Genomic DNA, 21,922 nt, shown 5'->3' on the forward strand with positions numbered 1-21,922 from the left:
CTGGCCACGCCCCCACACGTCACAATGAAACAAGTCCGCCCTTGTTCCAATGTTATTGGTCCGTATCTCCCGGGTCCCCGCAGCTGGTTCCGCCCCCTTGCGGGAGAGCTCAGGCTACCATTGGACTGTCCCGCGAGAGGGGCAGGGGTGATCTATAAATAGAGAATGGGTGCACGTGACATTTTGGCAGCAGTTCCTCTCCCTCCGCCCTTCCTAACCTTCTGCTTCTGAAGATGCGCAAGGGGGCGGAAAGGGTTAAGAATCGAGTCCAGATTTTGCCTCCCCTTCCAGGAAGCCTTCCGAGACATTCAGCTGTAAAACTAGAGGGCCAGGGCAACTTCCGACATCCTCCCATAAACTAATGCTTCTAAGCGGGGCGAGCTTCACTGGCCGGCTTAGAAAGGCCCCAAACTTGGTTTAACATTCTGCTGTTAGTTTTGGATTTTTCATTTTTTGAACAAGGGGCCCCGCATTTTCGTTTTGCTCTGGTAGCCAGTCTTACTTCTGAGAGCATGTCCCAAATTCTGGAAGTGTAAAACCATGGGTGTAATTCTATGATTCCACCCGAACAGAATCTTAGCATCTTTTGTCTCACAGATGCTGTGAGGCTTTGCGCTCACCATTTTACGATTCCAGGGGCCTTTGTTCTATGTTCTAAGAGGCTTTGTTCTCAGCCTTCTAAGATGCTCTGTTCTCAACGTTCTATGGTTCAGAAAAGTCTGAGCCTGACATTCGTTACCAAGGTTCCCTCCTCCCTTCCCTGGCTCGGCAAGCGGGGCTAGCGCCCCCTCAGGCGGCCAACCTGTGTCACTACGCCGAGTGCGAGTACCTACAACCTTGAGGATCAAGCTCCGAAGTTCATGCCCATTTCTCAGATAGACCTTGACTCCCTAACAGCCAAGGCCCAGAAAATCATGTAAGAAGCTCCCTCTTTTATGATACCCCGTGCACCAGATGACCTGGTCCTGAGCTGAAGAGGCAATTTCTGGGAGCAAAGATTCCAGAACCAAACTGCCTGGGGTGAGCCTCAGCTCTGCCACTTTCCAGCTGTGCGACCTTGGGAAACGTGCTTAGCCTTTCTGTGCCTCAGTTTCCTTAGCTATGTAATACTTCCTATCTCACAGTTGTTACGAGGACTGAGATGTCTGTCAGGTGCTTGGAGCAGTGCCTTCCATGTATAAAGTCACAGAGGGATCTGATAAATAAATAAAAAAATCATCTAGCTGGTCCCAAGGAGAAAAATGAATCTGGATTTTAGTAGAGACAAACTATTCAATCCCTTTCTTGTTTAAGACAGACCTAGACTGTCGTAAACTGCCTGAATTCACCAGCGATGGGGAGATGATCTGATTGATGAAGGGGGATATGGAGAGCTTGCTTTCAAACAAGATTTTCTTAGTAGTTAGTGTCTGGGGTGATGTCAGGATTGGTTTACATCCCTGCTGTTTGTATAAAACCAGTCGAGCCATTTGCTGGCAAAAATGTTGGATCTTGAGGTGATTTAGTGTTCTGCTCACCAGCCATTTGAAAATGGGTATTTCTAAGAAGAGCAATAAAAAAAAAGAGCATTATTAATGGTTGAATAAGGGAGTAAAACCCAGACTTGAGACCAGAGGACAGCCAGTTGAGAGGGTTCCAAGTAATCAGTGAAGAGAGATCTTTGGTTGGTGGAGTCAGAGCAGTAGCTATTCTGTGGATTTCCTTGTCGGCCTTTTGATGTTGATGACATCTGTCGAATTCCTGGGAATGAACGTGCAGTGGTTGCTTCCAACCACAGCATACAAGTCCCTTTCCTGGAAGCCCCCAACCTGGGTATAAGAGTTGCCCACACGTGGTCAGAAGCCATATTAAACCCTTAAGAGTTTACTCCCAAGCGTTTGGTTTCTTGTTCCAAGGTGAACGAGAAAAAGGAGATCATATGCATGAGTGTCTGCCTCCCAAGATTTGGCAGATCTCTTACATTTGTGAGTTAGGGGTTTGGCAGGAGAAAGAGTGAAGTTCAGGTATTGATAGACTGAAGGGACACTGAAACACTAATGGCTGCAAAGTCTCCACATGTAAATTACACATCATTGGGGGCATCCCAAGACTCACGGAAACCATTGCCTTATTTATTTGGTCAGAAAACAAATGTTAGGAGTTCCCTGGTGGCTCAGTGGGTTAAGGACCTGGCATTGTCACTGCTGTGACTTGGGTTTCTGCTGTGGCTCGGGTTTGATTCCTGGCCTGGGAACTTCTGCATGCCATGGGCTTGACCAAAAAAAAAGAAAAAAGAAAAAGAAAAAGAAAAAACAAATATTGATTAAAGGTGGAAAACCAAGATGCAAGGATAGGACTGGGACCGTGAGATGAATCATAAGAGACACAAGCCACGGATACTGAGAGGTATCATCAGCAGCACCAGTTGACTCAGGATTGGTAATATTGTGATCGCTGGGAAACCCAGGTGAGTTCAATGAGGAGGCGGTTCCTGTCATTAGGGTTGTTAAGGCGTCAGTAAAATTCAGTGATTGTGGAAACTGAGGCCCATGAAGGGGCCATTAGGGAAGCTTTAGAAGCACATGAATCTGGAGTCATAGATGGTTGGAGTAGGGAGAAGTTCCTGTTACGAGAGCACTGAGTTGGGAGGGGTCTTGAAGGGCGGTACATGGGACAAGGCTCAATCCATTTGCAATGATTCTCTTTTCCAAATCAGGTCACATTCTCAGATACTGGGGGATAAGACTTTAACATACATTTGGGGCAGACACAATTCAACCCGCAACAGACCCAGGAACCACTGGAGTTGCATTTCAGTCTTGGGTGAAGATGAAATTAATGATGAGATAAATGCATTCTGGGGATAAGGGTTTACCCACAGGTGCAAAGTCATGTCCTAAGCAGGGTACTTGTGACTTACGTCATTGTGATTTGTCCCCAGATATCCGTATGAGTAGGGATGTGGGGTAGGTGTCAGGTGTCAGTGAGTGAGCTGTTGAAATGAACAGGGCAGATGAAAAGGTGATCCACCTATCAGGTTAGAGAGGAATTACAAGGGGAAAACAAATGCTTCAAATTTAAAGTAAAATTAAGTAGGAGCTTCAGTGAATCCTTTTTTCAGTCTTTTTTGGGCCACACCTGCAGTATATGGAGGTTCCCAGGCTAGAGGTCGAATGGGAGCTACAGCTGCCGGCCTACACCACAGTCACAGCAACGCCTGATCCGAGCCGAGTCTGCGACCTACACCATAGCTCACAGCAACACCGGATCCTTCACCCACTGAGAGAGGCCAGGGATGGAACCCACGTCCTCATGGATACTAGTCGGATTCGTTAACTGCTGAGCCATGATGGGAACTCCTCAGTGAATCCTTTAGACACACACATCCACGTGTATTGTTGACTTTTCCAGGTGAAAACACAAAAAGATTGAGAGTTCCCTGGTGGCCTAATGGTTAAAGATTCAGTGTTGTCATCGCTGTGGCTCGGGTTCAGTTCCTGGCCTGGAAACTTCCAAATGCTGTGGGCATGGCCAAAGGAAAAAAAAAAAAGGTAGAAGCAGTTTGATTGTCCAGGATCAGGCCTGAATAGTCTTTCCATACATTTCCTGGCCTGGTTCTATTATTGCAGATGGATTCTGCCCTCTGTTGATTCCTCAATTTTTTTTTTTTTTTTTTTGGCCATGCCCATAGCATCAGAAGGGAAGTTCTAGGGCCAGGGATAGAACCCTTGCCACAGCAGTGACAACTGTCAGATCCTTAACCCGCTGAGCCACCAGGGAACTCCTTAGACCAACTGGTTTTAGAAGAAGTATTCAGGATGGAGTCTGAGAGACATTCCCCAATAGTATTGGCTCTGGATTATCCCCTGGATGTGTTCTGGCTTCTGCGGAGGTCCTTACTGTCTGAGGTTCATTCAGCTTTTCAAATTAAAGAACTGCAATTCTGCAATTGACCGGCAGATGGACTAATTGACATAAATTGGGAAGACATGGAGCAGAAGCACCTGGTATCCTAGCCTGGCTGCTAAATACCACCCAGTTTCTATTGGGCTCAGGAAAATCTTAATGGCCTGTAAGTCTGAGCATGATCAAGGTGGGAAGAGAACTTGTCTGACTGCATGCTCTGATCTCTTACCTTCAGCTGTAGGGCCAAAAGTCTGGATGACAACAGGGAGCTAGGGAACCTCAGGGCCAAGGTGAACCTTAAGTCAGCTCAGAAGAGCTGCCTCCAGAGACCCTCAGGATCCTCTAGGCTGCCCCATCCTCTTGGGCTCTCTCATTCCAGGCCTCCACACTCTGGGTCATCACTGGCTGGAAAATAGGTCTGTCTCCTCATTCAACAGTGAAGCCCCTGAAGGTGGGATCTGGGCTGTCTCGGCCCCCACCACATCTCCAGCATCATCACAGAGTGACAAACAGATGACAGCAAATGAGCACATCCATTGTGTAAAGAAGTCACGGCACCAATTTAAGAGAAAACACCAACTACTGTGTATCGGCTCTCTACTAGGACCCAGACTTGTGCTAACTGCATTATTATTATTACTTGTGATTAATAGTAACAACACCAAATAAACAAATTAAACCATTAAGCCAGAGTTCCCACTGTGGCTTAACGGGTTAAGAACCCAACGCAGTGTCTGTGAGGATTCGGGTTCAACCCCTGGCCTCACTCAGTGGGTGAAGGATCCAGCATTGCCATAAGTTGCATTGTGGGTTGCAGATGCGGCTTGGATCTGGTGTGGCTGTGGCTGTGGATTAGGGGTCAGCTGCAGCTCTTATTCGACCCCTAGCCTGGGAACTTCCATATGCTGCAGGTGCGGCCATGAAGAAGAAAAACAAAACACCAAGTCATGAGATGACTTGCTTTCCTCTAAATCCTTCACCCCTCTGATGAGATTTCTTTCATCTCTCCTCTATTTCTCTTCTCTCCCCTCTTTATGCACCTCCCTACCATTCCCCTTTCTAGTCTTCCCTCCTGGCAGTTTCTGTTCTTTACCCCAGTTAGTCCTCCTTCCAAAACTCCTCTTCTTCCAGCACGGCACCCCCTCCCATCCCGCCTTCATCCCATCTTCTCTCCATGTAAACTCTATCTTGGTGAGCAACCGACTAATGATTGTGAGTGCGGTGTGGCCAGAAACCAAGGCCATAGGGCCAGAGATGAGTCCGTTTTAATTGTTGGGAAATTAGCTTTGGTAAAAACCCCGGCCCCCGCTCCCACCCCCGCCATGCCCCTCCCCCAGGGCGTGTCCCATCCAGTTTGGGCAGGAAGCTGCTTCCGCTAGAACAGTTCATCGCTGGGATAGCATGGAGGGCCGCTCTCTCTGAGGACGGGAGGACGGCATCACGAGGCAGCTAGGGCGGGAGCATGAGGCCTCAGAGGACGCTGATGCGCTCGGCCAGCCCCTGCATCTCATGGTCCGGGGGTGGGAGGGTCCCACCGAGCTCCCCATAGGCTGGTAGCCCCGGCCCGGGCAGTGGGTGCTCTGCCACGAACTGCTCCCAGCGCGCATCGTCACTCTCGTGTGTGATGTACCGCTCGCCCATCTTCCCCTCTAGCTCTCGGAGGTCCAGCCAGGTCTGGTACTCCTGGGCCCGGGAGAAAGGGGGTTAGTTTGGGTGCTGCATCAAGGGCAGGCAGCCAATAGGGGCCAGAGCTCCGCCTCCACTTTATCCGCCCAGCCAGTGAGAAGCCAGGTACCAAGGGAGGTGAAACCACACCCTTTGCAACCTACACAGCCAATTAACTCCAACCTCTCCTGCAGCCCAGCCAATGGAAGGGCTCAGCCACGTTCCTCACCTATGAAAATGTACCTACCGCCTTCATTTCCTGCGCAGCCAATGAGACATGTGGTTCCGCCATTTCCTCTAACCCTGTTAATGGGTCGGTCCCACCCACATGGCTCTCACCCCCGCCCCCTGCCTCACCTGTAACCACGGGTGACTGAGAGACTTGTCCACGCTGTAGCGCTTGCGCATCTTCACCTGCAGCAGGTTGTTGATGAGGTCGATGGCTGCAGAGGAAGGAGAGAGACAGCTCAAGCTCTGCGGAGTGAGGGGCCCCCGCCTCCTGCAACAGGCCACCCCGGCCTACTGGCCTGCCGTCCAGGCTTTCTTTCTGTACTGGCCCAGGTGGCTTGGAAGCTTCATCTACACTAACCCCACCCATTTCCTCATTAAATTACACATTTATCTCTCCCCCACCCCCCCGCCACGTGGCACACACCAGATCCTACATTGCTGCACTAAGTCTCTACCTCATTTTCCCCATTCCTATGTCACCTTCGAAGTTTTTCATGCACAGGTACACCTGTACTATTCTTCACTTAGTATTTTTCTTTAAGCCGATTCATTTACCCATTTACCCAAGATAACTGGGATGGAGACAAAGCAAGTTGCAAAATATTGGGTATAGTATGCTGCCATCTGAGTAAAAAGGGGAAATAATGGAATATATGTCCACATATCTGCTTGCATACGTGTAAAAAGTTGTAATAGCCATTGCCTTTGAAAGCATGGCAGACAAAAGAGTAAGAGAATTTTCACTTTAGATTTCCCCCCCCCCAGTTTTTTGGCCACACCCAAGGCATATGGAAGTTCCTGGGCCAGGGGGAGAATCAGAGCTGGGGCTGCAACCTACGCCACAGCTGTAGCAATGCTTGGATCCTTGACCTGCTGTGCTGGGCCAGGGATTGAACTGGCACCTCCACACAAACAAACCGGATCGTTAACTCAGTGCGCCACGGAGGGCACTCCTAGTGAGTAACTTTTGTAAAAATTGATAAAATTTTGTTTTAAATCAATTCGCTTTTTTTGTGTGTCTTTTTTTTGGGGGGGTACACACCCGCAGCATATGGAAGTTCCCAGCCTAAGGGTCGAATTGGAGCTGTAGCTGCTGGCTTACACCACAGCTCACGGCAACGCTGGATCCTTAACCCACTGAGCGAGGCCAGGGATCGAACCCAAGTCCTCATGGATACTAATCGGGTTCATTGACCACTGAGCCAAAACGGGAACTCCCCTCAATTCACTTTTAATTTTAATTTTTATTTTTATTTACTTATTTATTTATTTATTTTGTCTTTTGTCTTTTTAGGGCTGCACCAGCAGCATATGGAGGTTCCCAGGCTAGGGGTCGAGTCAGAGCTGTAGCTGCTGGCCTATAGCCACAGCAATGCAGAATCCCAGCCGCGTCTGTGACCTATACCACAGCTCATGCAATGCCAGATCCTTAACCCACTGAGTGAGGCCAGGGATCGAACCCGCAACCTCATCGTTTCTAGTCAGGTTCATTTCTGCTGAGCCACAACGGGAACTCCCTTAAAAAGTAAATTTTAAAAAGTGAATTGGGGAGTTCCCAATATAAATCATATCATATATAACATATATAATATATAATTATATTAAACGGAAACTTCCATCACCCCGGTCAATGGAAATCCGGTCAAAGGTCACATGCCATGTCACAAAAATCAAAAGTAAAGCATGTTATAAAATGGTACTCAATGGTATCCTGCAGAAGGCTCAGTTGGAGGCCTGTTCTTTATGAAAAGGAAGATTAGCAAGTGTCGGGCATTCAGGACAAGCCAGCACTTGTCTGAGGCTTCTTCCTTGATCATAAGCTTTGAAAGACAAGGCCTCACTGTGTAAACACTCTGAGTACAGGCCTTGTCACCACAGGCTCCCTCAAACACATCCATCCACAAAAATCCACTCACGCACACCAGAGGATGAACTTTTACCGAGGGATTCTGAGTGGGTCCCAAAGAAACCCCTGAGGATGCCCACTGACTCCAGGACTCAAGTCAATCCATATCCTCATCGCTTAGTGCCCACGTCTCAGGCTACCGCCACCTTTTCCTGCACTGCAGGACCCCTCTCTGCCAGCTTCTGAGACCACACCCCTCCAGGGCCCTACCCCCTGCGCTTCACAGACCACTCAACAACCTTCTCTCCACACGATCCTGCTCTCCCACTCACCCCAGCATTCCCAGAACCTAGGACAGTCTGTACCAGGCACAGAGTAGGCACTCAACACGCATTTGTTGAATAAATCGTTATCGTCATGAGTAAATGACTGTCTCCTTAACTAACCTCCCTCCCTATTCCCTCTGTCTTCCTGAGCTCCTGGCTTCAGGACTTTTCCCTTGTTCTAACTTATTTAGGGCTCCTTGACACACCCCAGCATCTTGGCCCTGCCTTTGGGTCACCCTCACACCTGGCTTTGCCCCAAAGCCAAAAGGCCTTGAGGCTTGACTTAATTTTCCCAGGGCCATCCCCAAGGTGGCAGGTGCCTCACAGAGCCCAGCACCACTACCAGGCCATGATGCCAAGGCCCCTATAAGCAGAGATCCCAAGGTCCACCTTGGTCCTGGCTCCCCTCTCCCTGCAGCCCCATGTGTCTCGAAACTTCCATCTGCTCCCAGGTTCTAGGTGTGACTTTGTCTCAGGGCCAGTCTTTCTCCTGGACAACTTTGGAAATCCTCCTGCCCCTCCTCTAGCCAGGCCTCTAAACCAGCTCCTCTGTTGCTGGATCCAACCCCAGGCCCATCTCCAATCCCAATCACGTTCCCAATTACCAGCAAATTAGCCGAGCCTCTGCTCCTCAACGCTGCCCCCTGGTGCCACCGCTTTTGCAAGGCTAACCCTTCTGGAGTCACAATCCCAAAGACTGACTCCAAGGCCCCGGCCAACGCCTTAGGTGGATCTGTCCCTTCTCCTGGACACCCCAGACCTTCCTCAATTCCAATCCCTCTTCTGGCCTCGCCCTTGACAATCCAAATCTTGCTCAGCCCCTAAGGCGGCAAGTGTCTGTCCTAGCTCTTCTAGGGCACTTCCTTTCCAACTCACATAACCTAGTCTAGGCCTGAGTCTTGCAACCCTAGTTCCATACTCTTGAGTCTCCCTACTGCAAGGTTTCAGGTCCCAGGGCCTCCCTATTTAAAAGACCGCCCTCCCCACGGTCCCGCCCACAGCCAGGCTCCACCCCCATGGCGCCAGGCTCTTTCAGAGCCCACCCCTCCTGCGGCCCCGCCCATTCTTCTCACCACGCCCCCACCACAAGCCCCGCCCCTCGCCTCTCCCCAGGAGTGCCCCCCCCACCTCCAGCAGAGATGCGGCTCCAAGGGCAGGCTGGGTACATGAAGGCTGCGTTCTGGATCTGGTCATTGATGTCCTCGTCCTCGTTGAAGGGGAACGTGCCGCTGAGGCTGACGTACATGATCACGCCCACCGACCACATGTCCAGTGAGCGGTTGTAGCCCTGGTTGAGCAGCACCTCGGGCGCCAGGTAGGCCGGCGTGCCCACCACCGAGCGCCGGAAAGACTTCTCGCCAATGATGCGCGCGAAGCCGAAATCACACACTTCACCTGCGGAGGTGAGGGGTAGAGGATCTGAGGGGGTATGGAGGTCGCCCCTCTCGCTCCTCCCCAAGTGTGCCCCCACCACGGTATTCCAGACAAAATCGAACGCCGGTTCGAATCCAGGCTCCTCCAGTTCACCAGCTGGGTGACCCTGGGCAAGTGATGTCCTCTCTCGGTACCTGTTTCCCCTTCTGTACGAGGAGGAGGATCCCACCAGCGCCTGTCTCAAAGGGCTGTGGTGAGGGTTCCACGAATTCATCCAGCTAAAGCTCATAGGACAGTAAACGCCCAGCATGCAGTGAGGGCTCGATAAACGCTCCCTGCCACTATACCTCTGTCACGCCGACCAGGTCTCAATCTCCTCGTGCCTCTGTTTCCTCTTTTGCACAATGGAGATGCTAACAGTCCCTACCTTAAAGGGCAGCTGTATGGACTGAAAGAGTAAATACATGGAAAATGTTAGGAGCATCGGCGGGCACAGAGCGAGCCTTGGTGATCTCAGCGGAGGGACCTAACTTCTCCCACTCCCACTTTTGTCATCTGGATCGGGGATATTAACTGCAGCTGCCTCTCAGGCTTCCCTGGGGATGAAATGGGACCAGGCATGTAAACTGCTGACCATGGTATCCAGACAGTAACAGTTATGAGGTTACCTTTCTCTTGTGGGAGGCAGTCTAGGGTCATGGACAAGCTTTACGGCCAGCGAGGCCTGGGTTCGAGGTCCTGTCTGCTGCGTACCAGTCCACAGGCAGCTGCCACCTCTATTCACACACTGTCTCTCCCCTTCTCAAAACTCTTCTCTGGCTCATAGTGCCCCCATGGCTCTGTTGCCTTCAAAAATAGCCATCCCCAACTTCTGACCCAAATCTCAATGTTTCCTAAGAACTTTTGCCTTTTTGACAGACCTTATAATATCATCTTTTTTTTTTTTCTTTCTAAGATCCACCCTCTCCTACCTATCTTACAATGGAAATATTATATGGCCATAAAAGAAGTGAAGTATTGGGAGTTCCCATTGTGGCTCAGTGGGTTAAGAACCCAACTAGTATCCATGAGGATGAGGGTTCAATCCCTGGCCTCGCTCAGTGGGTTAAGGATCTGACATTGCCTCAAGTTGCGGTGCAGGTCGCAGATGTAGCTCGGATCTGGGTGTTGCTGTGGCTGTGGTGTAGGCTGGCAGCTGCAGCTCCGATTCGACCCCTAGCCTGGGAACTTCCATATCCCAAAGGTGTGGTCCTAAAAAGAAAAAAGAAAAAAAAAAAAAAAAAGTGAAGTACTTACACATACTACAGCATAAATGAACCTTGAAGATATTAACTAAATGAGAGGCCAGTCACCAAGGACCATATATTATACTATTGTATATTCCATATATATATATATATAATATAGATTATTCCATTTATATGAAACACCTAGAATAGGCAATCCACAGAAAGTGGTTGAGGGTGGGGGGATGGTAGGACTGGAGAATGATGGCTAAGAGGTATGAGCTTTCTTTGCAGTGATGAAAATGTTCTAAATTGATTGTGATGGGAGTTCCCGTCGTGGCTCAGTGGTTAACGAATCCAACTAGGAACCATGAGGTTGTGCGTTTGATCCCTGGCCTTGTTCAGTGGGTTAAGGATCCGGTGTTGCTGTGAGCTGTGGTGTAGGTCGCAGACCAGCTTGGATCCTGTGTTGCTGTGGCTGTGGTGCAGGCTGGCAGCTACAGTTCCCATTCGACCCCTAGCCTGGGAACCTCCATATGCCGCAGGAGCAGCCCAAGAAAATGGCAAAAAGACAAAAAAATAAAATAAAATAAATTGATTGTGATGATAGTTGTGCAACTCTGAATACACTAAAAGCCACTGAATTTAGACTTTAAATTGGTGAATTTTATAGTATGTGAATTACATCTCAATAAAGCTGTTAAGGGAGGGAGTGGGATGTACTGGGAATCTGAGGTTAAGAGATGTAAACTATTGCAGTTGGAATGGATAAGCAATGAGATAGCACAGGGAACCATATCTAGTCACTTGAGATGGAGCATGATGCAGGATAATGTGAGAAAAGGAATGTATAAATATGTGTGTGTGTGTGTGTGTGTGTGTGTGCGTGCGTGCCTGGGTCACTTTGCTGTACAGTAGAAAACTGACAGTACACTGTAAACCAACTACAATGGAAACAATAAAAACCATTAAAAAAATAAAGATGTTAAACAAAAACACAGATCTTTCTACCACAGGGCCTTTGAATAGGCCGTTTCCATTGCCTAGAACACTTATTCCCCCTTCCCCCAACAAAACCACTCTTTCTTTAGATAGATTTTTCTCTGACCCTCCAACTGGGTTATAAAGTTATGTGAACTCAGAGAACTGTGTCACAGATATAACACAGATATAACCTTTTTGTGACAATTTGATCAACATTTACTCTTCCCTCTATGATCTACGCTGTCCAGTATGATGGCCACTGGCCACACATGGCTGCTGAGCACTAGAACATGGCATGTGCAAATGAGATACTATTTCTATTTAATTTTAATTAATTGACATTTAAAAAGGGATCTGAGATTTAGTTATTAGAAAACTTTTAAACATATTTGGAACAACTTGGGGGGGGTCTGTCTACTTTCCAAACTGTTAATTTTATGAAATCTAACACCAAGCATTTCTGATGGACATTTAATATCTGAATTAAGATGTGATGTAAGTGTACAATATATACCAGATTTGGAAGACTTAGTATGAAACGAAAGAATATTTCATTAATAATGCTTATTTGAGTACATGTTGAAATGGTAATATTTAGATATACTAGAATAAAGTATATTATTAAAATTAACTTGGGACTTCCCGTCGTGGTACAGCGGAAACGAATCCGACTAGGAACCATGAGGTTGTGGGTTCGATCCCTGGCCTTGCTCAGTGGGTTAAGGATCTGGCATTGCCATGACCTGTGGTGTAGGTCGCTGACCTGGCTCGGAACTGGCGTTGCTGTGGCTCTGGTGTAGATCGGCAGCAACAGCTCCAATTCGACCCCTAGCCTGGGAACCTCCATATGCTGCACATGCGGCCCTAAAAAAAAAAAAAAAAAGACAAGAGACACAAAATAAATAAATAAATAAATAAAATTAACTCCAGTTTCTTTTCTTTTTTTAAAAATGTGGCAACTAGAAAATGTAAAATTATAGATATGGTTCATATTATACTTCTAGTGAATATTACCGCTCTAAGCTGGGGTTTCTCAGGCTCTGCTCTGCTGACATTTGGGAAAGATTAGCCTCTGTTCTGGGGCTGTCCTGTGCACCGTAGGATGCTTAGCAGCATCCCTAGATGCCAGTAGCGATTCCTCCTGCCAAACAGCTGTGACAACCAAAAATGTCTCCAACACTGTCAAACGTCTCCTGGGGGACACAATTGCCCCCAGCTGTAAACCAGTGGGCATAGAGGTGGGGATGTCTGCACTTACACAGTTCCTAATGCCTCCGCATGGTGCGTGGCATATAGCAAGGCACACAATAGTTTTTAGTTGTTGACTAAAACGAACTTTTAAAATAAAATGAACTAAATCATTGCAAAACATGGATAATAAAGAAAAAACTTCACAGGGCTGTGAAAGGGCTGAATGAGAACCTATAGCTAAAGGCTCTTAAACCCAGCAGGCACGCAATAAAATGTAACTGTTAAAAGTCATCAGCCTTGCTCAATGTGGCTCACGCCCCAAGTGGATTTTCATCGACCAGTCAGAGGCTCATCAAAACGGTTTTCTTGGAGTTCCCGTCCCGGCGCAGTGGTTAATGAACGTAACTAAGAACCATGAGGTTGTGGGTTCGATCCCTGGTCTTGCTCAGTGGGTTAAGGATCTGGCGTTGCCGTGAGCTGTGGTGTAGGTCGCAGGTGCGGCTCAGATCCCGAGTTGCTGTGGCTCTGGCGTAGGCCGGTGGCTATAGCTCCAATTAGACCCCTAGCCTGGGAACCTCCATATGCTGTGGGAAGCGGCCCTAGAAAAGACAAAAAGACCAAAAAAATCCCAAAACGACTGTTTTCTTAAGAGACACACAGAAGAAATTACCAGTCCCCCCCCTTCCCCGCCCCAACCCTATTCTCCACTTCTCACCTTAATAAAACCCCTCAATTTAAGGAGCTACATGGCCAGGCAGAATGAAAACTACATTTCCCAGCACGGACCCCCCACCCCCACCCCGCAGCCAGCCATGACCACGTGATCAAGCCTTAGCCAATGAGATGTAAGAAGTATTTGGCACCCAAGGAAGGAAAGGGGTGTGTCCATTTCCTCTACCCTGTTTCTTTCCTCTCTCCCCCTACTATTATGTATCTTTTCACAAGAGGAAGAGGGGTGGTCTTGGACAATCAAGACCAAGACACAAGCCCGCAGGAGCTGTGGTGGCAACTCCATGGAACTGCTTTTCCACCCTCAAAATGCTTATGCTGGACCCTACGTGAGAAACCAGCCTCCATCTGATTTAAGCCATCACTATCTTGGGTTTCTGTGTCTGATTCATTATCTTGATTAATACAGTCCCCACCCACCACCAGTATTGGATGACCTTTCCCAAACCAGGAGGGGACATGTCTAACCTGAGGAAATGGGTCCGCTGACGCCAACAACACGTTTTCCGGTTTCAAGTCACAGTGGACGATATTCTTGAAGTGAAGGTGTCTCAAAGCCACCAGGATCTGAGCGGAGGAGATGAGGCCAGTAAGACAGTTGGAAAAGTTCCCTGCTGAGATTCTGCATTCAGCAGCCAGCTCTCCAAACTATCCATGCCCCTCTCTCCCCCTAAATATGCCTCCCAGGGCCAGGGGAGGCACTGGAGCACCAAAGAAGACTCTCAGAACCCCAGAACCATTTCTGCCAGAGATTGGAGCTGGACATACAATCCTAAGAAGGCCAAACTGGAGTGGTGGGTTTGGGAAGATACTGAGACTCTCTGTGGATCTTGGTGAAAAAGGGCTATGAATAAAGCTGTACTTTCAAGGAGGTATTACGCGATTCCATTAAAAAAAATTTTTTTTTCACCCACTGATAACCCGAAATATGAAACAATACAAACAATACCAGTGTGTCATAAATCAAACATTAACACCCTTAAGAGGTGGGAGGGATTCAAGAGTCAGTCTACCGAGGTAGTAAACCTGGTTCCACACTTACTACCCTATTGTCTTGGGCATCACTTTACCTCTCTGGATCTGTTTTCTCACGTAAAATGGGGGTAATAACAGTAGCCATCTTCGTGGGTTGCTGTGAGCTTTAAATGAGTTGAAGCATAGAAAGTGCTCAAGGCAGTGTCTGGCACACAGCAAGCACCCCATGTAAGCTGTTATTATTGTTGTTGTTTTGGGTTTTTTTTTCACTTTTTCGGCTGGACTGCAGGATATGCAAGTTCCCAGGCCAGGGATTATATCTGAGCCATTGGAATTCCTGTTGTGGCGCAGTGCAAACAAATCCAATTAGGAACCATGAGGTTTTGGGTTCGATCCATGGCCTCGCACAGTGGGTTAAGGATCTGGTATTGCTGTGAGCTATGGTGTAGGTCGCAGATTTGGCTCGGATTGCACCTTGCTGTGGCTGTGGCTTAGGCCAGCAGCTGTAGCTCCAATTAGACCCTAGCCTGGGAACCTCCATATGCTGCAGGTGCGACCCTAAAAAAGACAAACAAAAAACCCCAAACAAATTCACTGGAAGTACAAATTCTTCATGAAGCATGAAGTTGTAATCTATGTCTTAGAATTGAAATATCTATACACATTATTTTTGCTGGATGATTTAAAAAAATTTTTTTTTTATTGTGGAGTCCCTTGGTGGCCTAGAGGTTAAGGTCCAGCGTTGTCAACTGTTGTCACTCAGGTTTGATCCCTGGCCCTGGAACTTCTGCATGCCTCTGGCATGGCCAAAAATAAATAAATAAATAAATAAGTATGTAGTTATTTTATTGAAGTGTAGGTGATTTACAATGTTGTGTCAATTTCTGATGTACCACAGAGGGATTCGGTTATATATTATATAACTGAATATATATTCTTTTCCATTATGGTTTATCAAAGGATATTGAATATAATTCCTTGTGCATGCCGGATGACTTTTGAGTATGGAAATGCCACTTTTTTAAAATTTAGGGCTGCACCCACAGCATATGGAGGTTCCCAGGCTAGGGGTCAAACTGAAGCTTCAGCTGCTGGTCTACACCACAGCAATGCCAGATCCGAGCCACTTCTTCAACCTACACCACAGCTCATGGCAACACCAGATTCCTAACCCATTGTGCAAGGCCAGGGATCAAACCTGCAACCTGAGGGACACTAGTTGGGTTCATTATTGCTGAGCCACAATGGGAACTCCCAGAAATGCTACTTCAAAGCTACTGCTGGGGTCAAACTTCCTCATTCTACAGACAAGGAGACTGAGATCCAAAGATGTATGTGGACATTCTCTTCTACAGATCTTTGGGATTTTCTTTTCTTTGGCTGCCTTGCAACATATGGAGTTTCCGGGCCAGGGATCAGATCCAAGCCACAGTTGTGACCTAAGCCACAGCTGTGGCAACAATGGACCCTTAACCCACTGGGCCCAGGTGGGGATTGAACCTGCATCCCTGTGCTCCCAAGACACCACCGATTCTGTGGCACCACGGCAGGAACTCCAGATCTTCAGTTTATTGATTTTTTTTTCCCAGTAAATATGGTGAACAAAGAGGGAGGATTGGAAGCTAGAAAGACTAAGGTTCACACCTCAGCTAGATCACTGCTTAGGTGTGTGACCTTGGGTGAGACCCAGGAGCCTCCCTCCACCTCAGCTTCCGCAACTGTAAGATGGGAGTTACAGTGATACCTACCTCAAAGGTGGTTGTGAGGCCTAGGCAAATTCATGAGGTAAAGGGTTTAGCACAGGACTTGGAGTGGGGCAGGCAAGAGGCAGAAAGCAGAAATCTGCAGAGAGAAAGAGAGAGAGAAGAGCACGTGCAAAAAGAGAGGAAGAGAGAAAAGACCAGAAAGAAAGAGAAACCACCTTGGTTTTCTTTCCCCATCTGAAGTCTGGATGAGCCTGCCTCAGTGGGTTTCTGTCCCCACCCGCACACCACCCTGACAAAGGCTTGGGAGAGCCAAGGTGCTGGGCCTGGAAGAAGGAAGCCAGCACAGGGGACTTCATAACCAACAGAGTACATGTCCCAGAATCAGGTGTGGTACCAGTCAGGTAGAAAGCTCTTCCTAGGAAGGCTATGGAACCCAGAAAACGCCCTGAAGAAAATGAAGAGGAAAACAAATACTGGGATAAAAGCCGGGAACAATACAAGCAATGAGGAGCCAGTGTCCTTCATAAACAAAGAGCTCTTACAATTCAATAAGAATTATCCAACTGAGGAGTTCCCGTTGTGGCTCAGTGGTTAACAAATCTGACTAGGAACCATAAGGTTGCAGGTTTAATCCCTGGCCTTGCTCAGTGGGTTAAGGATCCGGTGTTGCCGTGAGCTGTGGTGTGGGTTGCAGACGTGGCTTGGATCCTGCCACGTTGCTGTGGCTCTGGCGTAGGCCGGTGGCTACAGCTCCGATTAGCCTGGGAACCTCCATATGCCGTGGGAGCGGCTTGAGAAATGGCAAAAAGAAAAAAAAAAGAAAAAAAAAGAATTATCCAGCTGAAAAATGGACAAAGAGTATATAAAGCACAGTCCAATAAATATGTGAAATATGCTCAACCTCACCCGTAATTTTTAAACCAACAAAGGAAGCCACATGAAGTATTATCTTACCACCTTTAAGACTGATGATAATATTACCCAGAGTTGGTAGGGAGTGAGAAAACAGACAACCTCAAACTCTGTTGGTGAAAACAAAGATTGAAAGAGGCTTTAGACAGCAACTGGGTAACGTCCTTTTTAAAAATTTAAAGCGCATTTCCCTGGACTCAGGAGTCTACTATTTGAAACATGTTCTACTGAAATTCTCCCACCAGAGCCCGCTGATGTTTGTGGATGAATGTTCACAGGATGTTTTTTGTAGGAATGGAATAGTGAAACCAATCTACATACTCAGCACCTGGGGAATTTGGTGATATTCATCATGGGGTGCAATTAAGAAAAAGAGGCAGTTCTGCTAACTATGTACTAAAATAGAACAGTCTTCCAGAAGCCCTATTAAAGTGAGGAAAGTAAGAAGCAGAACAACATAGTGTGACTTGTGATGCGAAACCAACTAAAGTGCATGCACACACACACACACACACGGATAACACAAATTAGTTTGACGTTACTAGTTAAAAGCACAGCTTCTAGATTCAAATCGCATCAGCTGTGTGACCCTGGGTCAGTTACTTAAAGTCTCTGAGCCTCAGGACAACGGGAGTAATTGTGCTACTACCACATCGGTTGCTATGAAGATTAAATGAACCAAAATAGGACCTGGCATACACTAAGTGCTCAGCAAAGTCAGGGACCATATTATTTATCTTCATCATTATCAGCAACCCACTCTCAGTGATCACTGTCCAGAGCCAGGCTGTCTTGGTCACTGCTGTGTCCTCACACTGCATGGGGCCGGGCACAGAGCAGGGGCTCAGGCAGTGCTTATTGAGCAATCTAATAAATAAATGAATGAATGAGCTCCCCAGAGAAAGGCCTTTCTCCTCTTCCATTTTTTCTGCATGAATAAAGCCAGGCCTAGGGAGCCTGACTCATTATATAAAGTAAAAAATATATATAAAATAAGCGTTTATTTTTTAATAATAATAATAGTTATCACTTTATTATTTTTTTGCTTATTATTCCGGGATGTTTCTATTGTTATTCATCTATTATTATTACTCTATTAATTGTTCCATTATTACTCTATTTAAAAATTATCATTCTAATTTTTTTCTATGACTGCTTTTATTATTACCCTATTATTACATTTCCTATCATCCACTATTATGACTCCCACTCTGGGTCGTTTGCCTTCCATCCGGGGCCTCTTGCAGGGCAGGTGGGAGCCTGGGCGGGGAAGCTGAAGTGGGCGGGGAATGGAGCAGTGGGCGGGGCGGGGCAGGGGGCGGGGCGGGCGCACCTGGGTGATGAGGAACTTGGTGAGGCGCTCGGGCAACCGGCCCTTCTCGCTGGAAAGGATCATCTCCAACATGTCCCCGTGCAGCTTCTCCATCACCACAAACACCTTCTCCGGCGTCTCGAACATACACTCCAGGTTGACGATCCCCGGGTGCCGCAGACTCTGGGGTGGGTTGAGTGGGGGCGGGGTGGGGGGGTCAGAACGCAGGCTGACTAGGAACTTGGGACCCCAGAGGGCAAGCCGTGGGAACAAGTGGAGGACAAACAAGAAGGACGTCCCCAAGGGTCGGTTCCTCCCCTGGGGGTAGGTAGCATTGGAGGAGGGGAAGGGGCTTCCACAGACGCAGGCAGAACCACCCTCCAGCCTCCTGCACCACAAGGTGTCCAGAAGGATTTTTTCCCTTCTCTTTTGGGGGGGAGTGGAGGCTGCACTCGTGGCATATGGAAGTTCCCAGGCTAGGGATGCAGCTGCAGGCCTACATCACAGCCACAGCAATGCAGGATCTGAGCCGCCTCTGCAACCTACACCACAGCTCACGGCAACACAGGATCCTTAACCCACCGAGCAAGGCCAGGGATAGAATCTGCATCCTCAGAGACACTATATTGGATTCTTAACCAGCTGGGAACTCCAGGAAGGATCTTTCCATAATGAAATTCTGGCAAAGGCCCAGGGTCTCAGGAGTGAGAGAAAGCGTGGAGAAATGGGAAGGAGCTTTGTACATCTGTATCTTTTAAATCCAGGCCCTCCTTCCTCTTCCCCCAAATGGGGTTGCCTGGAGGAACCCCACCTCTCTCACTAAGTTTCTCACCCAGCCTCCTCCCTGGGCTCCACGCTCCAGTCCACCCCCTTTCCACCTACCTTCCAACAGCAGCCAGAGGCATCTCTCTAAAATGCATATGTGAGGAGTTCCCGTCGTGGCGCAGTGGTTAACGAATCCGACTAGGAACCATGAGGTTGCGGGTTCGATCCCTGCCCTTGCTCAGTGGGTTAAGGATCCAGCATTGCCGTGAGCTGTGGTGTAGGTTGCAGACACGGCTCGGATCCTGCGTTGCTGTGGCTCTGGCGTAGGCTGGTGGCTACAGCTCCGACTGGACCCCTAGCCTGGGAATCTCCATATGCCGCGGGAGCGGCCCAAGACCAAGAAATAGGAAAAAGACCAAAAAAAAAAAAAAAAAATGCATATGTGACCCTGCCCCCTCCTTGTTCAAAATCCCTCCATGGACACTTGTTCAAAATCCCCAAGACCCTCAGGAGAAAACGCACAGGGTGTGAGCCCCCCCATCTCCCTAGCCTCACTGCCTACCACCTTCCTACACAGAAACCGTGTAGTAGCCTTGAACTCCTTCAAGTTCCTGAAGCCTTTGTGTTCCCGCTCACCTCTGGACTTTGCATAGGCTGGTCCCTCTGCTCCAAACACCCCCACCCCTTCAGTCTCAACATGCATATTGCCTCCTCTGGGAAGTCTTCCCTGAAAACCCCCAGACTGGAGGACATGGGAAGGAGGCAAAGGAGGAAGCAGGAAGGGAAGCCCCTTCCTGGGCAGAGCTGGGCCCCAGACCCCAGGGGTCACCTGCAGAATGGCCACTTCATTCCGGAGCTGGCTCTCCTGCTTGGTGGGGAAACGCAGTTTGTCAATGACTTTTACCGCCACGTCCCGGCCCGTCTTCCGGTGCTTTCCTGGGCAGGGAACAGTGGGAGGGAGTCTAAATGAGGGGAACAGGACCTTGCAGTGCCGGCAGGAAGAACCCCCCACCACAGAGACACAGCCAGAGTTTGGACAGAGGTGGATGAAGGGCCAGCAAGGAGGCTTGGTGGCGGTGGGGGGGGGGGCCGGCAGGATAGATGTGAGGGGTGGGGGGTGGGGCCTGGGAATATAAGTGGAAGGAAAGAAGGTAAAGACAGAGCTCTGAGGAAGGGAACCTATAACATGGGAAACTAGATTTGTAACCAGTCAGAATCTAGCATCTAGCTCTGTGGCCAATCAGTGCAGAATTTACCCTCCGTATTAATACCGGGAGAAATTGATCGGCCTTTCCCAGTGAGAAAAGGTGAGCCTGCGACCATCTGCCCCCAGGATCTAGCGTTGTAATCAATCAGAAAAGGAGGCGAGCATGTGGCCAATCAGAAGAGAAGGTCTGGAGCCCAGAAACCCCCAAGGCCCCTCCTCCGCTTTTTTTGTCCTTTTAGGGCCGCACCCACGGCATATGGAGATTCCCAGGCTAGGGGTAGAATCGGAACTACAGCTGCCGGCCTACACCACAGCCACAGCCACATCAGATCTGAGCCGCGTCTGCGACCTACACCATGGCTCACAGCAATGCTGGATCCTTAACCCACTGAATGAGGCCAGGGGTCGAACCCGCAACCTCATGGTTCCTAATCAAATTCACTTCTGCTGCGCCACGATGGGAACTCCCCCAAGATCCCCCTTTTGAAGCATCCTTACCGCCATAGACCACTCCGAACTGGCCTGAGCCCAGCACCTCATCGGGGAAGATCTGGTAGACAGTGGCAATGTCCTGCGGGGGTGGGGGGGACAGGGAGGGTTGGGGGTGCACCTGAGATGGGAGGGGTCAAGGAGACTGGGGAGGGCAGGGGAGCTCAGAGTCTATTTGGGAGAGGGAGGAGGGGCAAAGGGCGGGCCACGGGTGTGGGTGGGGTCTCACCACATTCTCTTGGATCTGGCTGTTAGACACTGAGATGCTCAGAGAAGCTTGTCCTGTAGAGAAAGGGAGGCAGAGGTGAGGGGACCCCAGGCTCAAGATCGTGTTCACCCCTAATGCCACCCTCTGCAGCCAGACCAATGTGCAACTTCAGGCTACTGAATGATTCACGCGTCCGCTAAGAACCTCAGTTTCCTCATCTGGGACAATGGGAACAATGCAAAGACCTTCTTCCTAAGGCCAGCGAGAGGAGGAAATGAGATGTGTTGAGAGGGCTCAAAAAGTGATAACGTGGAGTTCCTGCTGTGGCACAAAGGGATCACAGTGTCTCTGCAGTGACAGGATACAGGTTCAATCCCCAGCCCAGGACAGTGGGTTAAAGGATCTGTCGTTGCCACAACTGCGGCAGAGGTCGCAACTGCAGCTAGGATCTGATCCCTGCCTTGGGAACTCCATAAGCTGCAGGGTGGCCAAAAATCTTAAAAAAGAGAAAAGTGATGTCATGATTGAGAATTCATGGAACATTCCGCTCCGCAATCTCGGCACCAAGGGAAGTATGATGATCTCATTTTACAGAGGAGGAAACTGAGGCTCTGGGAAACTCCCAGCTGACTCTGGCATCTTCCCCTTCATTTGCCCCATGACCACCCCTGGCAGGGCCAGACGTTTCCAAAGTCTTGATCCTCCTGTCATGTGAACATCTGTCCCCTTGCTGAGGAACATCTGGTCCTCCCGCTCAGCCTCCTCCCTGGTCTCCCCATTCCACTCTCTCCTATTTACCCTCCACGGGGAAGCCAGAGGGATCCTGCCAAAGCACAAACCTGGTCTTGTCCTTCCCCTGCTCAAAACTCTGCCATGGCTCCCCAGGGCCCT

The 21,922-nt window shown here is 48.8% G+C and overlaps 1 protein-coding gene across 5 annotated transcripts in view; it reads right to left on the bottom strand.

Moving 5' to 3' along the window:
- The window catches only part of PRKD2 (protein kinase D2), a 40,109-nt gene continuing 22,994 nt past the window's right edge, over positions 4,808 to 21,922 (bottom strand). For 2 of the 5 annotated variants that reach the window (XR_002344706.1, XR_002344707.1), the window contains 8 exons: positions 21,053 to 21,105; positions 20,833 to 20,905; positions 19,957 to 20,063; positions 18,384 to 18,545; positions 13,926 to 14,024; positions 9,082 to 9,348; positions 5,908 to 5,993; positions 5,110 to 5,568 (listed from right to left, as the gene is read on the bottom strand). Coding sequence is in view for 2 of the 5 variants with exons in the window: in XM_021094608.1 (XP_020950267.1) it covers positions 5,356 to 5,568; positions 5,908 to 5,993; positions 9,082 to 9,342; positions 13,437 to 13,443; positions 13,926 to 14,024; positions 18,384 to 18,545; positions 19,957 to 20,063; positions 20,833 to 20,905; positions 21,053 to 21,105 (1,061 nt within the window). In the remaining 3 variants the exon portion in view is untranslated. Of the gene's footprint in view, positions 5,569 to 5,907; positions 5,994 to 9,081; positions 9,349 to 13,261; positions 14,025 to 16,180; positions 18,546 to 19,956; positions 20,064 to 20,832; positions 20,906 to 21,052; positions 21,106 to 21,922 lie in introns of those variants that run through there. The other 3 variants (XM_021094608.1, XR_002344708.1, XM_021094607.1) reach the window with 3 other exon arrangements.

Source organism: Sus scrofa, chromosome 6, assembly GCF_000003025.6.
Source record: "Sus scrofa isolate TJ Tabasco breed Duroc chromosome 6, Sscrofa11.1, whole genome shotgun sequence".
Classification (NCBI taxonomy): Eukaryota; Metazoa; Chordata; class Mammalia; order Artiodactyla; family Suidae; genus Sus; species Sus scrofa.